Raw genomic sequence first — 17,452 nt, 5'->3', positions numbered from 1 at the left:
AGGTGTGTGCTAGGGGTGGAGACGAATAGTAGCAGAAGCAGGAAGCAGAGAGCTCACATCTCCAAATGCAAACACGAAGAAGAGAGCAGGAAATGTCATGAGGCTTTTAGCTTGCAAAGCCCAACTCCAGGGATATACTTCCCCTAAATCTTCCCAAACAGTGCTACCAACTGGAAACAAATATTCAAATATTTGACCCTCTCAGGGATATTCACATTCAAACCACTACAGGAACATTTGAAAGCAAGGGAGCCTACTAGTCAGAATGAAGAAGACAGTTTGAGGTGGGAGAGAGGGGGGGGGGCGGGGGGAATGTGGTAGATTAAAATACAGCGAATACATAAAAATCCATGAGCTTCATTTGAAAGGATATACAGAAAACAAAGAAACATGTTACATAACACCAAAAGATTTATCATCAATGCCTGTGTTAAACTCTATAAAAGAAAAAACCACTTCTTTAACCAACTATTGAGGGAAAAATATATATACACTAAAGATACCTAGCAATAAAATGCAATGTATGGATCTTAAATATAAGCCACGTGAAATGGCATTCAAGAGATCACAGTCAGAAGTGGTGGTGCAGGCCTATCATCATCTAGGCATCCGGCATGCAGAGGAGTTCCTGGAGTCTGAGGCTAGCCCGGGCTACATAGCTTGTACCATACCAACCAGAAAAGGAACCTGTCTCAAAAACACAATACAAATTCAAAATACAAACTGACAGGCAATCACAGATACCTTCCTGTATATATCTAATATCAAGAAGTCCCACTGAATTTTAAGTCTGATGACAGTATTTTTGAAAAAATATACACTCAAATAAAAAGAACAGAGCAGAACACTGGCATTAAGTGACAAACAGCAAGACCATGTGCAATAATTTAACCATCTTAATATATTTATTGTATGAGAAATACAAACAGCTCCTGAAGGAACCACTGTACTCATAGCCACCCAGGTCATCAAGAGTAAGTTAAATTACTTTTGATGCATACAACTTAAGGTGACAAAATGTACAAACAATGAAATGAGATACACTGAACTTTCTATTTATATCATCTGTTAAGAAAAGACAGCACAATAATTTTAAGGGGGGAAAATGGCTGATTCTTCTGCTTACATGTTTTTTCTTTACTCATTCTCCCTCACATATTAGCTAACCACAGCTAGCTCAAAGATAAGTATTCACTGTTTAAATATAGAATTGAGATAGTAAGAACTAGACATCCGGAATGCCTTCCCACTGACAGCAAATACTTTCAAACTAATTTATATTCATGATCAAATGCATCATGCAGTTATTAAAACACTCATCAAAACTGACTACTCAATATGGTATGATTTGATTTTCACCTAAATCTTATTTACGTTATATACACATACATGCAGGTTGTGCGGACTGAACTATACCCCCCAAATGCTATGCTGAAGTTTTACTCCACAGTACCTCAAAGTGTGACTGTATTTGGAGAGTTTTTTAAAGATATAATTAGTTAAGTCTATAAAGATGGGACCTTATCCAACATATTGAATGTCCTTACACATATAGAGATACCAGGGATATACAAACATAATGAAAAGACCAATTGCACTAGCTGTCTGATACCAGAGAGGGAGGCCACAAATAAAAAGCAAATGCCTTGGTCTTGGTTGGACCTCTAACTTCTAGGACACTGAAAAAAACTAAATTCTGTTAAGCCATCCAGTGTGCAAAAGTTTATTATGGTAGCTCTAGCAGACTAAAATGCATATAAGCAGAACTGGGATAACAGAAAACGAAATGGTATTAGTTGGTAAGAAAGCTAGCGTTCAGTAAAGTTGGTTTATCAATCTTTTATTAAAAAAAGAAAACATATTCAGCAGCTAGGGGAGATGGCTTAGTCAGTAAAGTGCCTGTCACACAAACACGGGGATCTATCTGAGTTCAGATCCCTAGCACTTGTGTAAGAGTTAGACGTTGATGGTGCACATCTGCAAAACCCACGCTGGCCACGGGGTGGGGAAAAGACCAGAAAGATCCCTGGAGCTCATTGGCCAACCTACAGGAATCAATAAGCTACCAAATCAAAGAGTCTAAGTTCAGTGAGAGACTCTACCGCAAAAAATAAGGCAAGGGAGATGGCTAGATGAATAAAGATGCTTGTAACCAAGCCTGAAAACCCTGAGTTCAATTCCTGAAACCCATATAGTGAAAAGACAGAATAACTTCCCTAAGCTGTCCTCTGACCTCATGTGTGCCATGGTGGGTGTAGGTGTAGGTAAGTAGATAAGTATGGAAAGATCAAAGTAAGGTGGAATAGAGGAAGACACCCAATGTTGGTGTCTAGCTGCCACGTGCATGTAACACACACACACATTGTTGATAAGGGAGGTCCTGAGGTCTCCAAAATAATATTCTCAACTGCCACTTCTGTTGGTTTCCCCCTCGAACAGGATGGCAAAGCCCCATGGTTGACAATACCACAGAGCTTAGCAGCAGGACAGGAGAATAAGCTGCCTGGGCTGGAAGCTCCCTCGATGTGGGCTAGCCTTCACAGTGCTAAAAGTATAACCAAGATACTGTAGCATGCATTTTAATTGATTTTAATAATAAAAATCAGAGTGAGCTATGGGGGGGGGGGATTAAAGCTGAAGGATCAGAGAAGCAGTGCGGCCAGCCACTAGAGTTCTTACTTCTACAGACTCAGACCTGTCCTCAGACTGCCATGAGCTCGTGTCTTCTCCTGCTTTATAATCCATTTCACACCTGTCTCCATCTCCCTAGTGCTGGGATTAAAGGCATGTGATCCCAAGTGCTAGGATCACCTTTGTGTGAGTTCTGCTTCTCTTTTAGACTGGATCAATTTCATATAGCCCAGGGTGGCCTTGAACTAACAGAGATCCGTTTGCCCCCAGTCCTGAAATTAAGGGTATGTGCCACCACTGCTAATGCTTAGCTCTGCACTCTGATCTTCAGGCAAGCTTTATTTGTTAAAACATAAATAAAATATCACTACATTTCCCTTTTTTGTCTTAAAAAAAGAAAGCAATAACTAATGTAAGAAAAACTATATACAGTAAGTACAATAGCTATATGCAATATGTACAGGAAATAAGTTCATCAACAATGTCTAGACCATTTGCATTTGACAAATTCAGAGAAAATTCTCCATTATCTATCCTGTCTTGGTGAATTCAAAGTGTTGTACCTCATTCACTTTATTCTAACTTGTATTACCAACTCAAAATTATCTTTTTATGTCTCTCAACTTTATAAACTTTACATTTCTTTAGTAAATTTCTTTTCTGAGTCTGGTAAGTGAGGAAAACTACAAATATCTCATCTTCAACTCCCTCAGAGACCCAAGAAGGAAATAATACAAATCGAGTAAGCAGAAAATGCATGCGACTTTCAAAAAATTGTGAGAAATGACAGAGACAGCTGGCTGCCTGGACAATCACCCAAGGTTCCTCTGCAAAGTCGGGGCATCCATCTTCAGCCTAAAGGTCTAGAATATTCAACAAACTTTTCTATACAGCAGGATTTTTGAAGAACTGTTCCCACCTTATCTTGACAAGGTTTGGCAATCAATCTCTTTTATGTCCTGCTTGTCCAATTAGGATAAAATACTTTAAGAAGCAGAGGCAAGGGCACTTTCTTGCCCAGTGGCTTACTTTTGCCACAAAGAAAGTAAACTTCATGTGGAATTTCTTTGATGCCATTATCTTCTCTGAAGCAGACAGGTGTTGCCAGGAGCAGACATGTCTCATTGTCATAAAAAGAACCTATGTTATTAAGACATCTTAAATGCCATATTCTGTAGATCCCTGAAGTGTCTGAAGATGATCCGTCTATCTAAGATATATGTCTGACCCTGTGAACATACCTAATATGACTACAAGTTTGATTGTAATAGGTGACTATTAACCTGTATTTCTTTATTATCCTAAACAGTTGGTAGTAATAACTCAAGAACTAGAAATTTGCATTACATTGTTAATTGAGCTGTATGGGTACAATACCTTGAACAAGATTAGAAATATATGTACAGTATGTTTTAACAAAATTAATCTCAAATTTGTATCAATATACAAAATTTGTATACAATATACAAAAATCCAATCCAATGTAAAATATTTAAAACTAGTAGTTGCCTTTTAAAAGTAGATTCAATAATCTACCTTTTTACCTTATTATATCTATATCCTCCCTGGGGGAGCATTATCACCAACAGACTTATTTATCTGTGGGCCTTATGTGCCTTAGTACCCCTGGCCAGGCTGGATGGGCCCACTGATGAACAGTGTCAAGTCTATTATGGGGGTAATTAACTGCTTTTTTTTACTGGATTTGACAATGCCTCACACGAGGAAATTCATGTATATTTGGTCTCATGGCCCTAGAAGAAGCCACTGATACTGTTGGCCTAAACAACCATGCCCATCCAATTGCCTCCTAAATAACTATTATGCCCACAGATCAGTGCGGTGGTCAGCAGACTGAGAATAATGACTGCTGAATACTCAGCTATGAATGAGACATCTGTATCACCTTCTCTAAGGCACGAGGAACACTGTAGGAGAAGGGGCAGGAAGAATGTCAGCAACAAAAGAAGCGAGCAGTGATGCGGAATGCTGTTTCCGCTCTTAAACTCACAGCAGCTGTGATGGCCTGCACCAACACCCTACCACAGAAAGCATGAGAAAGCACACCCTCCACTGAGGATTCATATGCGGTTCATGGTTGATGGGGAAGTGACACTTTCTTCAGTGGGAGCTACTGGTAAGGTATCTATGCTCCTGTAAACTCCACTGAAATTCAACAGGTACGCCTCTCCCGTAAGGGGAATAAAAAAAGATATGAAAACAGAAGGGAAGAGGAAAACAGAAGGAAGGGAAACAGATTATAAAAAGTGGAATGAGTGGAGAAGAACCATGAATATAATCAAAACATATTAAGTACATATGTGTAAATGTCATAATGAAACCCATTATTATGTATAAATAACATAGGCTAGTGAAGAAAACATTTAAAAACACCCATGTGGTATAGGAGGTCCTACTGTTTATGTGTTGCCTTCATTGGTTAATAAATAAAGAAACTGCCTTGGCCTTTTGATAGGGCAGAACTTAGGTAGGCAGGGAAAACAGAACTGAATGCTGGGAGGAAGAAGGGCAGAGTCAGAGATGCCATGGATCCTCCGCCTGAGACGGACGTTGGTAAGAATCTTGCCAGTAAGCCACTGCCACGTGGCAATATACACAGATTAATAGAAATGGGTTAAATTAAGATGTAAGAGTTAGCCAATAAGAAACTAGAGCTAATGGGCCAAGCAGTGTTTTAATTAATACAGTTTCTGGTTATTTTGGGGCTAAGCTAGCCAGGTGGCTAAGAACAAGTGGGCCCTCTCTTTACAACACCCAGGAGTGGTGACACATGCCTGTAATTCCAGTACCTGGGAGGAACATGAATTCAAGACCAGCTGAGTACATGAATTCCTATCTCAAAACAAACTGTCAGTCCTAAAGTCCCGAGAAAGCAGCATAAAAAAGGTACCGAAAGACAGGCAAGAGTGGCCCAGCAGAGGGTGTCAAAGTCCTGTGCAGGTGTCAAAATCAAAGTGAATGAAAAAGGCACCTGCCCTCTCATGCTAGAACTCAAATGAAATGAAGATGCCAGTCTATACAAAGGAGTTAAACCAGAACTGGTGAGGGGTTAAGACAGGAGACTGCTTAAGCAAACTGAAAACCAAATCCCTCACAATTTGGAGAATTAGCTAGAAATATGTTAAGAAAATTAAAATGAGCCCTATGCATTAAAAAAAAACACAGATGTAATTTCATCTGTAGCTCCACATACACACTCCAGTTTTGACTACTCTTCAAGAATGATAGCCATGTGTACAGCCAGTACATAGTGATGGCTTCTAAATACTATTCTCCACAAAAAGAATGAAGTTTCCTTGTAAAGATGGCCAGTTCCGGGGCTGGAGCAGGAAGAGTACAAGGTGAGCCTGGATCATGTTATTGTAAGAAAGCAAGAAAATATCAGAGAAAACTGAATCCAGCTTGCATGAGTACCCACTGGCCAAACTGGCCAAACTGGCCACTGTGAACCTCAAAATGAACAGCAATGGCTGGGCCTCGGAGGTGGTGCACACCTTTAATCCCAGCAGAGGGAGAGGCAGGAGGATCTCTGAGTTCAAGGCCAGCCTAGGATACAAGAGCTTGTTCCAGGACAGACTCCAGAGCTACAAAGAAACCCTGTTTCAAAAAACCAAAACAAACAAAGAACAGCAATGGATTATAACCCCTTCAATTAAAAAAGGGGGGGGGGCATTCTAGTCCACACGGATAGAAACAAACCAATACCATGAAGGGCTGAGAAGAACTTTTATACCTTCAAGGCTCGCTTACAAAATACTTCCTACGAACTAAAGAGAAAAGTAATTTTATAGTGAAAGACCTTAATCAAATAACCAATAATAGGAGATGTCCCCTGTTAAGAAGCAATGACAGAAACACAGGTTCATTTTGTGGTATTTCTTCCCAAAATATGTAACTTGAATCTAATGGGGAGATATCAAGGTTAGGACAGTCTACAAATAACATTCTGAAGTGTGAAGTTAATGACTCATGAAAAGATTAGGGCATTTGAAGGAAGCTAACGAGACACTGCAGCTACAATTCCACACTGGATCACCAATTCTCCACTATTGATGGTTATACTATGGCTAAAGCAAGTAATAGCCTTGCTTACAGGAAAACAACATATGTCAGGAGGGCAGTGGGCATCAGCTCAGAAACTTGGTTCTCAACTGCCCAAAGTACAGTGAAGACAGCAGGCCCATCACTGCCTCCTGGCTAGGTCAACCTGCACACAACTGTCTACAGAGTCCAAGACACACAATAAAGGAGATGAGACAAGCTTGGTAAGGGAAGTACCAAGAGCACTTTGCCTGATGCATCACTTACTGAACGTGTAAACTATCTGAAATGCATAAAGTGGCAAATCAGTTCTTCCACTAAAACAAACAAAAAGACTAAGACTGTTAAGTGAAATGTCTTGGTTTTTAGAAATATACATACTTATTTTATGTTTATGGGTATTTTATGTCTGTGTATCACATGCATGCCATGTCTGGTGCCTGCAGTGGTCAGAGACCCTGGAACTGGAGTTACAGACTACTGTGAACTACCATATATGAGTAATGGGAATCACCCAGGTTTTCTGCAAGAGTAGCAAGTGTTCTTAATGGCTGAGCAGTCTCTCCAACTCCCAACTTCTCAATTTCTGAAATACCCAAAGTGCTGAGCAAAACACAAAGTGTTCATCTGCTAAGTCTGAACCACAGCAGCCTCTAGCCCAGAGGCATGCTTCTCAAAGCGAGGCCTCGGGATACAGAGAAGCCACACGACATACACATGAAGCCTTCTCACAGCCACAGTTTGATCTCAAGGGTTTGCCCTGGAATTTTCCAAGACAGTGAGTTCCATATTTTTTAAATGCTATATATTGTAGAATATAGCACAAAGTTCACACAATTTTTTAAAACTCTGATTTAGAAAATGCCAAGGTAGCTGGGCAGTGGTGGCAACCGCCTTTAACCCAGCACTCGGGAAGTAGAGGCAAGTGGATCTCTGTGAGTCTGAGGCCAGCCTGGTCTACAGAGTTAGTTCCAGGACAGCCAAAGAAACGCAGAGAAACCCTGTCTCGAAAAGCCACAAAGAAAAAAGAAAATGTCAAGGTCACAGAAAAGCTACAAGAATAGAAGCAACAAAAAACCAAACAAAACCGCACACGGCTATTACCAAGTTCACTCGCAGTTAACATTGTCTGTTTATTCATTTGCTATTTACATATGTGTATATATTTACCCATAAGACATAGACATTTTTAATGAACCATTTAAAAGTTATACACAGTAGGTGTGGTAGTGCATACCTGCTCCCAGCACTTGGAGGCTGAGACAGGACTACGGCATGTGGGCAATACAATACAATGAGTTCCAGCTCAGGCAGAGATACATCATGAGACCCTGCCACAAACAAAAGTTACAGACACCGTGGTCCTTTCTCCCTACCAACTACACTGTGTATTTCTTAAGAATAAAACCATCTCCATGCATAATTTTAGGATATTTATCAATGTTAGTAAGTTAAACACTGATACAACATTTTTATCTCTTCTACCACATAAACTCTAAAGTTATCAAGTGAATATTCTTTATTGTATTTTTCTCTCTAAAACATAGTCCAATGTTTCTTTGTTCTCCTTTAATCTGGACTATTTCAAAAGACTATCTTTATAAAGAATGTGGTGTGTGTGTGTGTGTACTGTGAAAGATTAGATTAAGGCTATTCATTCATGGTGGAGGCAAAAAAAAAGGCATTAAGGCACACAATGTCCACTGGCAGTATTTGTTTTGATTATGCACATGTGATCTGGCTTTGTTAATGTGCAGTTACTATTTCTAATAAGCACACAATAAGGAGAAATTTAAAGCCATGCAGACTTCTTGTTTTCATCAAATTCCCCTCTAGGTTTGTCAGTTATTGATTCCCATCTGAACCAATTCTTGTTATGGCCTCAAAACAATCATATCATAGGAATAAACATAAATTTAAATTAGACAGGTTTCAACTTTTGAGTATAGGCCCATATTTTTTAGGTGTTAAGTACAAAGTTACCACTTTAGGAACTCTATACTCAATGGTTTGAATATACAAGACTAAAGCAACCAGGAACAGACTCCAGGATAAAGAAAAATCAACCTGAGTTCAACATCAGGAGTGGATACAGTCTATTTAGAATCATTTAATTACTAAGTCAAGACAGAAAATTCCACTTAAAAAGCTAAAATAAGAACCGAAGAAAGGCTCAAAGGTTGAAAACACATACTACTCTTGCAGAGGCCCCTGGTTCGGCTCACAAGTGCCTGCATCTCCAGCTCCAGGAGATCTGATGCTGTCTTCTGGACTCTCAGGCCCCTGCACTCACATACATATATTGCCAACTCCACCTGACACATACACGTAACTGAAAATTTAATACACATTTTTAAAAAGCTAAGATAGATGGTAAGTCTAAAGCCTCTTACAAATCAAAGAATCACTTGACAAAGTAAATATATCCTATCAATTTATAAAGCTATATTATAAGGTACCAGGTTTGTCTCCCTTCTCTACACTCAGATCCTTAAGTTTTCCAAGTTACACTATTCCTGGTAACTTCTAACAGCTCACCCACTTTCATCTATGTCAGCATTCCTATCTCCTCTCAGATAGAGGTTAGCCACAAAAATGTCTACTTCTTGAAAGCATGACCCACAGAAACTTTATACTGTAGTCTAAGTCAAACACACACAATTAAAATTTAAAGTTTTGGGCATTATCATGTGGAACACTGGCATTTTATAATCTCTCTTCCTGCCTTTGTCTTTTTTAAATGTTGGTCTTGACTTAATAAACTGATTTCAGAATCAATTAATAGGTTATGCAAATGATTTGCAAATTCAAAGCATTACCCCAGAACTTGGGCCATAATTTTTTATTAGATTTAATCAAACTTAATAAAATCCAAGTATGGTATGAATCCAAGAAGTGTATGAATTATGGTAGTAGAAAAGGAAACTAAGGAATAGGAAAAAGTAATGAGCACTGTAGCGCACGTCTTTAATCCCAGCACCTGGGAGGCAGAGGCAGGCGGATCTGCATTCCAGGAGATCCTGGTCTACAGAGCAAGCTCCAGGACAGCCAGGGATACACAGGGGAAATCCTATCTTGAAAAGCCAAGTAAAATAGAATAAAACGGTAGTTTTATTGAGTTAAACACTTGAAATTCAAACTTTGCCTTTGGTTGTTGAGTGCTTAGATAAGGAGAACACTGTATTTGCATTTTACATTGACTAGCAATCAAGCCTCTGCAGTGGTTTTTGAAATCATAGACGAGGATGCTAAGTCACTGGCCATTTTACAAATGCTACGCTCAAGTTACAGATTATATAAATGTATGTGAATTTTTACATGAAGTATTTTATCATCCAGTCTTGAAGTCACAGGACATTGTTTGATTCCTTGTCACTTTTCCCCTGCCATATTAAAAATGTTTAAGACTTGAAGTTCCTTTCCATATTATCTTTTCCGGGTTTCATATAGCCCAGGCTAATCTCAACTCAAACTTGCTATAACTGAGGCTCGCCATGAATTCCTGATGTACCTGCTTCCGCCTCCCAGACGCTGGGATTATAGGTGTATACCATTCTATTCAGCCTCTTTGTTTTCATCAGTTACTTCTCCATAGTAACGGAGGATTGGACCAGGTATCAAGCAAAGTAGAGTGCTTTAACAGAATGATTCTACAAAAACCGATTAAGAGACTTCAACAGTCAAATCATTTTTGAAAAGGTGATTTCTTAGAAGAGAAGATTCCAGATTTATTTTATATTGATATATCTCTGAGATCTGAGGAGCCACTACTGGAGCAGGCATGGTGACAAATGCCCGTAAAGCCCGCACTAGGAAGGCTGAGGAGAGAACCTCAGTTCAGGGACCTGCAGTTCTAGGTTACACAGCAAGACCCTGTCTCAAAAGCAGACACTAACAGAATAGTGAAAGAATACTGAACACTATCACATAAAGTGAGTTCAGGGTTGTTTTGGTTTGTTTTGCTGTGGTTGTTTTGGCTTTCTTTCTTAAATGGTTATGTGCCAACAGGAGAATATGAGAATGAAACAGATGATTTTCAGTATTAAAGTTCTGGACATAGGAGAAGACCTACAAATACAGTGGCCTGTTAACATCAGTTGCATACAGACAGAATATATGAAATACAATCTATCGTTCTATTTTTGTCACTGTTTTACTGTTTAACATGGACACAAATTCTTTGAGTTAATCCTTTCTCAAAAGAAAAAAAGAGTACACATTCATATAGTCTTAAAAAAGAAACTTTATATAAAAGCTGTTCTTAAGATCCCATATAAAATTCAAGAAAAAGGTTCTTTGTAAACTACAAAGCACCATGTAAACTTAAGGTGTTATGCTAATCTAAGGCAACCAGAACTACAGAACAAAAGGTAACACACAGACAGAAATCTACAACATGCATGCAGTTTTCCACACTGACACAGTAACTGCTGGGCTATTTCCTTGAACTTTTAAAAGGTCTTATGATCCATCTATTTAAATATCAAAATGCTTTCAAATTTCCTATGAACAAATAGTGACGTTTTACATAATACAGAAATGAGCTCTCATATACAAAACAGGTTTTCTGTAACTAATTTAGATTTAAACATAAGACAGATAACAACCTAGTCATATAAATCCCTGGAATTTGGACTGCCAAACACATTCTTTCATGATTTTAAAAAGCCAGACTTAACAGATATCTAGCAATCTCCAGATGTTCGCTCTCAGAAATCACTCGTTTTGATACACAGCACGGCATTTTAAATAGTGCTTTGCTCCTTTGCTTCCATTTCTGGTATTCTACTTATGCTTAGTAGAAAACATCTCTAGATGCCTACTTAAAATCGGCAGAAAGCTCCTGAAGGGCAAAAACATGTCTTTTTTGTGTCCTTTCTTTAAGGATAAAAAGTATATGCCAGGCAGTGATGGTGCATGCCTTTAATCTCATCATTTGGAAGGCAGAGACAAGGAGGATCTCTGTGAGTTTGAGGCCAGCCTGGTCTACAGAGCAAGTTCCAGGACAGGCTCCAAAGCTACAAAGAAATCCTGTCTTCAAAAACCAAAAAAAGAAAAAAAAAAGCATAGAGATGGTCCACCTATGGCATTCATCCACACATTCGGCAATGTTCTAGCTAACTCATGCTGTAGATACTGTAACTACATTTAAGAGTTAGTATTCACATCATGTTATATATAACGATGTTCTTTTTGCATGTGTTAGAGTATGCAGCGTATGCATGTGTACAAGTGTGTGTAGGTGCATATGGTTGCCTGATACTGTCTGGCATCAGGAATCTTTTTGTTTTTTGAGATAGTGTTTCTCTGTGTTGCCCTGGCTGTTCTGGAACTCACACTGTAGACCAGGCTGGCCTTGAAACTGCCTCTGCCTCCAGAGTGCTGGGACTAAAGTGTGTGCCACCAGCACCCAGCTGCATCAGGAATCTTCCTTATTCATGGGTCTCTCCACTAAAACCAGAAGTCAATGGTTTGGATGGTGGAATTATAAATTCACTGAGCCACCCATCCAGCATTCAGATGGGTGCTGAGAATCTAAACTCTCGTCCAGCAAGCACTTTTTCTACTGAACCGCTTCCCCGGTCACCAATTAAGGCTATCTTTGCTCTTCAAGACAACCAATAAGAAATTAAAAGTTATTTAAGAAAAAAATATCAAATGATTAAATGAAAAAAATGGCTTACTGAATATTGCAAGGATGTTAGAAGCTAGCTTAATATTTGAAAATCTGCCAGGCATTGTGGCATGCGCCAGTAATCGTAGCTACTGGAGAAGCTGGGGCAGAAAGGTGGCGTGAGCCTGAGAGTTCAAGGCCAGCCAAGACAACATAGCAAGCCTTGCTGCACTAGTAAATTAAAAAGTTAACAAAGAGCTTGCTGTAGTGAAGCACCCCCGACAGACCCAGACTCTGAAGGAAGAGACAGGGGTCAACCATTCAAGGCCAGTCTCAGCTATGGAGTAAATTCAAGGCCAATCAGCACTATGTAAGAACCTGCTCAAAAATACAAAAATGAAATCCTGTACTGTTCTTTTAAGAAAGCAAGATTTGAGCTGAGGATGTAGTTCAGTCGGTAGAGTGCTTGCCTACCATTTATAAATCCGTGGGCACCCTTATTACTCCATAAACCAAGGAGCACCCTATAAACTAAATGTAGTGACACATGCTCAGTAGGCAGGCACAGGAGGATCAATGCCACAGTGACTTTGAGGCCAGCCTGAGATACATGAGAAAATGCAATTCTCACATAACCTTCTTGTATTACAATTTGAATTTTATATGGCAAACTGGCATGGTTAAGTTTATACTTTCTTTAAAATGCAAACATTCACCTTTAGGCGAATCCCAAGATAAACATATTAAAATTAAATTAAAACTTTTATTACGAAAAACTAATATCCCAGGGTGTGTAATCTAGCTGATGCTGACATCAGAACAACCATCAGTTCAAGCCAGCCTGGGCTAAGTAAGTAAAGACCCAAAAAAACAAAACAAAAACTGACTTAAAAATTTAAATAGAGCCAGGCAGTGGTGACGCACACCTTTAATCCCAGCCTTCGGGAGGCAGAGGCAGGCGGATCTCTGTGAGTTTGTGACCAGCCTGGTCTACAAGAGTTCTAGGATAGTTCTAGGATAGGCTCCAAAGCTACAGAGAAACCCTGTCTTGAAAAACCACACACACACACACACACACACACACACACACACACACACACACACAAGCTCAGCAGTTAAGATCACTGGCTGCTCCTCCAGAGGTCCTGAGTTCAATTCCCAGCAACTACATGGTGGCTCACAACCATCTGTAGTGGGATCTGATGCCTTCTTCCTGGTATAAAGTTGTACGTGCAGGATAAGAGCACTCATACATATAAATCTTAAAATTTAAAAACTTATATAAGAAAAACCTGATAAAAGCCTAAGAATGAAATGTATCCAATCCCTGCCTCATGAAAATCAGTAAGAAAAGTGGGATTTACTGAAAGTTTCCCATTTTTGCAAACACACCTGAGATTTAAGATACATACTGTGAGACATTGTATGTATACCCATATGTGGAGGCAACACACCAAAATAACATGGGCTAACTTTAAAAACAAAAAACAGAAACCGTTTCCCAAGTGCTGCCTTTTCCAGTGATCCTAATGTATGTACTGAAAGATATTGTACCCAGGAGAAATCCCAAGCGCTTGCCAGCCAAACTACCTGAAATTCATTAGCTGCAGAGTAAACAGATCCTCCAGTTGCTTTTACATAAAACTAGGGTAATACAAGAAATGCATAACTTGAGCGTGGCATCAAAACGGCCAGTCATCTAATATTCCTCCCTCTGGTGCCCCAAAGCACCACACAGGTGTCTAGAAAAAGCGAGCACAGCAGTGTGTTCCTACCCAAACACTCCTTCCAAGGCACGGCTTCAACTTAAAATCTTTCCGATTTACAAGATGATTCGAGACCAGATTCCCTTCGATTCAGCTTTTAAAGAACCATTCTGCTGATAAAGCACTGAATTTTTATGCTTATAAAAATGTGGTCTTCTCACAATTTTCCAAGACCCCATCTAGACACAGGCATCCACTTCCTTGAGAAAAAAAATGCTTTCAGCGTCTGTTACCCCAGAAGAATTTCACATGTTTTGAATTCTTCAGTTGAAAAAGAAGTTTTTAAACATAACTGCTTTCTTTTATATTAATGGCTCTCTTGATGATAAAATAAAGATCAATGTAACTCTAAGCTCCAGGCTAATGAACTGCATGCGGGGAACAGAAACAAGAAATTTGGCAAGAGCTGAGCAGAGCTCTGCTTAAAGGGTACTAGTAAAATATACCAGCTCCCCTCCCCCACTCCCAACCCTTTAAGGTTTCAATTAAGATGGGGCCTACTCTGATTCTTAAAAGGGGACAGAAAGAGAAAGCATAGCTCCTGCTAAGAAGTTTCTTCTTCCGGGGCAACTCTAGAATATAGACAAGAACTATTTCCTTCCTTCAGTTGACACAGGCATGTCTCTCCCGACACCCCACGTGGATAACACCAAATCTAAAGATAAGGAAAGTCTCATCAGTTGTACCCCCCAAAAGATGGCATCAAATCAATCAGAGTAATTTTCTTTTAATCCAACACTGGGATCACAAAAGATGGCATGAAATGAATTTTTAAAGCCCAACACTGCATATCATTAATACGCCATAAAAACAGTATTTGTTTTCCCTATTGTGACTCTCCTTTCTGCTGCCTCTCCTGGATTAGCTACGGGATGAAGATGTTTTAACAAAGCATATATTTTCAAAATTAAGTGCTCCAGCTGCTGAAAAGACTTTCAAAAAACGCAGGCTTCCAGGATTCCTCAGAACCAACAAGAAAGGCATAAATGGGTAAAGACCCCATTACATACAGAGATTATCACAGCCCCCCCAAAGATACTCATTCGTTTTTGCCAAGTGCATAATCGGCGCGTTAGTGGACATGCAGGCCAGTGTTCCAGCCAATACGAACCAGAGAATGAACCCAGGCACGAAACTAAAAAAGAACCAGTGAAAAGTTAATGCCCCTCTAAAAGGAGCCCAAGAATGAAATAACTTCACTATGTCAGGAATTGTAAGACATCAAAGGTTAGATAATGGACAACAGGTGTCTTTGGAGAGAAAGGAGCCACAATGAGTTGCTCCTATTTTCGGATTTCCATTCTCAAAGCAGTGTAATAACAATGATTTTTTTTTTCTCAAGGAAATCAAGACCAAAATTGTGACTCTCTTTAACAACTGCAAGAACCTGATGCTCTTCTACTTGCTTTTTATTCTACTTTTCTAATCCATTAATCCCAACCTTGTGTGGGCAGATTAAAATATGGCTTAGAGCCAGATGGTTTACTGATCCATGAACATTAACTAACTAGAGATTTATTATCAAGAAATGGAAAAGAAAAGTATCTGAATACAGGCTACCACCACATAAAATATTTAAAATAAAATCAAATCCAGCAGCGGGTATCACATAACTGCAGTATCTGCCAGAGCTGAATCGTTTCTCTCACCATAACACTTAAGAGTTCAATCTTTACAGTAACTGGATTCCAGTGGCCTCAAAGAATCGTAATTCCAGACACAGGTCCTGGCTACCCTAGAGATCTTCTGTTCCTCAGACCAGTCACAAAATTTACCACCTGTATTCTGGCTAAAGGAACACTAAGAAGACACTTCAGCCTACCGAATAATCTATTCTCTTTCTCTCCATTCCACAAAGACAGCATATTCCAAAAATGGAGAATCCTTTCTTTCCCGATCGAGGCCCCCTTTCTTATGGATTCATTGGGCAGGATTACTTCTCTCCAGCATGCAATGGAGAACACATACTTCTGCTTTCTCTCTTAAAGAGGGTACCCCAACACAGATGCACCTCTTCCTTTCCTGTATTGAGTAAATGAGGTGCTCTCTCTCCACCACTACAAAATGTTCAGAGAAGTGGAGGGAAGTTATCAGTTACTTAATAAATCTCCAAATATAAAGACTGACGAGGGGTACCTCCAATTCAGAAGTGGGATTGGAGGGTCCCTACTCTCTGCGGAAAGGCTGCCCCAGCCCCAGTCCTCCTAGAACTCCGTAAGTGGAAAGACAGACCCTTGTATTTGATGAAGGGGTGCTCCGACTTTAATCGGGGTCGGAGGACGGTGTTAAGTGTGCCGGGAGGGACGTAGCAGTTGCTGGGGGTCGCCTAGGGGAAGAAGGGCCCCCGCACTGAAGGGGGCTCTGGGAAGAAAGGAGGGTCTGGAGGCGAGGGCTGCATGGGGGAGGGGCCGCCCGTCCCGGAGGCGGCGGCGGCGGGGCTGCAGCCTCGCGGGGACCATGTGCGGGAAGCGGCGGCCACCCGGAGGGGCAGCCGGGGAGCAGGGCCCGCGGCGCGCACGCAGGAAGCCGGGGTCCCGGGTGACGCACGAGGGGCGCGAGCCCGCTGCCGGACTCACCGAGGCTGCCGGCGAAACCGTCCATCTTGCGGGGAACGCGCCGGGCTCGGGGCTCAGCGGGGCGGGCGCTTCATTCAGCACGCTGACCGAGTGGCGGCCGCGGAGCCTGACGCGCTCGTCCTCAGCGTCGCCAGACGCGGCTCCTGACTCCCGCCTCCGCCGTCCGCCCGTCAGTCCGTCAGCCCGGGGGGTCGGTTGCTCGGTCAATCAGGTTGAGAGCCGCACAACCCGCCGCCTTCCCGGCCTCTCTCCTCTCTCTCTCTCCCAAGCCGCAGCAGTGAGCGCCGCGCCCCGCCCCCGCGCCCGCGCGCAGCCACGGCCCCGCCTCCGCGCACGCCGTCACGCTTCCGATCCCGCCCCCACGTGACGGATCGGGGCGGGGCTTCTCGCGACACGCCCCTTTCTTTGCCGAGCCTCTGTAGCGGGCGAGGTTCCTGGAGCTGAGAGGCTAGTGGCTTCTCTTGCGTTCTGGTCCGGGTTCGCGACCCGGGTCCGTCCAACCCGAAGCTGGGGCCAAGTGAGTGGGGCTCAAGGGCATCCTGCTGCTCGGGAAATTCAAGTGCGTGGTGGGATTCTCTCCCCTCTGGGGACCCCGTCAATTCCAGATCTGGAGTTCTCTTGTAGGGAGGTAATCCCCTCAAGGACGATAAAGAGACAAACAAGTGAGAGAAGGGATTCCCCATTCCTGAGGTTCCCCTCTCCTTTAGTCAGGTGAGAAATAATAAAAATAGAGGCAAGACTTCTTGGCCAGCTTGGGTCCAGCAGTGCCACAGCCACAGGTCCCAGGACACAGAACAAGTAAG

The 17,452-nt window shown here is 41.3% G+C and overlaps 1 protein-coding gene across 6 annotated transcripts in view; it reads right to left on the bottom strand.

Annotated features, from left to right (window-relative positions):
- The window catches only part of Eml4 (EMAP like 4), a 119,023-nt gene extending 102,083 nt beyond the window's left edge, over positions 1-16,940 (bottom strand). For 4 of the 6 annotated variants that reach the window (XM_075955608.1, XM_075955609.1, XM_075955610.1 and 1 more), the window contains exon 1: positions 16,650-16,928. In XM_075955608.1, the coding sequence (XP_075811723.1) occupies positions 16,650-16,674 (25 nt within the window). In that variant the 5' untranslated portion in view covers positions 16,675-16,928. Of the gene's footprint in view, positions 1-16,649 lie in introns of all 6 variants that reach the window. The other 2 variants (XM_075955612.1, XM_075955613.1) reach the window with 2 other exon arrangements.
- Between the last annotated feature and the right edge of the window lie 512 nt (positions 16,941-17,452).

Source organism: Microtus pennsylvanicus, chromosome 21, assembly GCF_037038515.1.
Source record: "Microtus pennsylvanicus isolate mMicPen1 chromosome 21, mMicPen1.hap1, whole genome shotgun sequence".
Classification (NCBI taxonomy): domain Eukaryota; kingdom Metazoa; phylum Chordata; class Mammalia; order Rodentia; family Cricetidae; genus Microtus; species Microtus pennsylvanicus.
The sequence above is the reverse complement of the archived record's forward strand: the minus strand, read 5'-3'. Positions and strand labels throughout refer to the sequence as shown.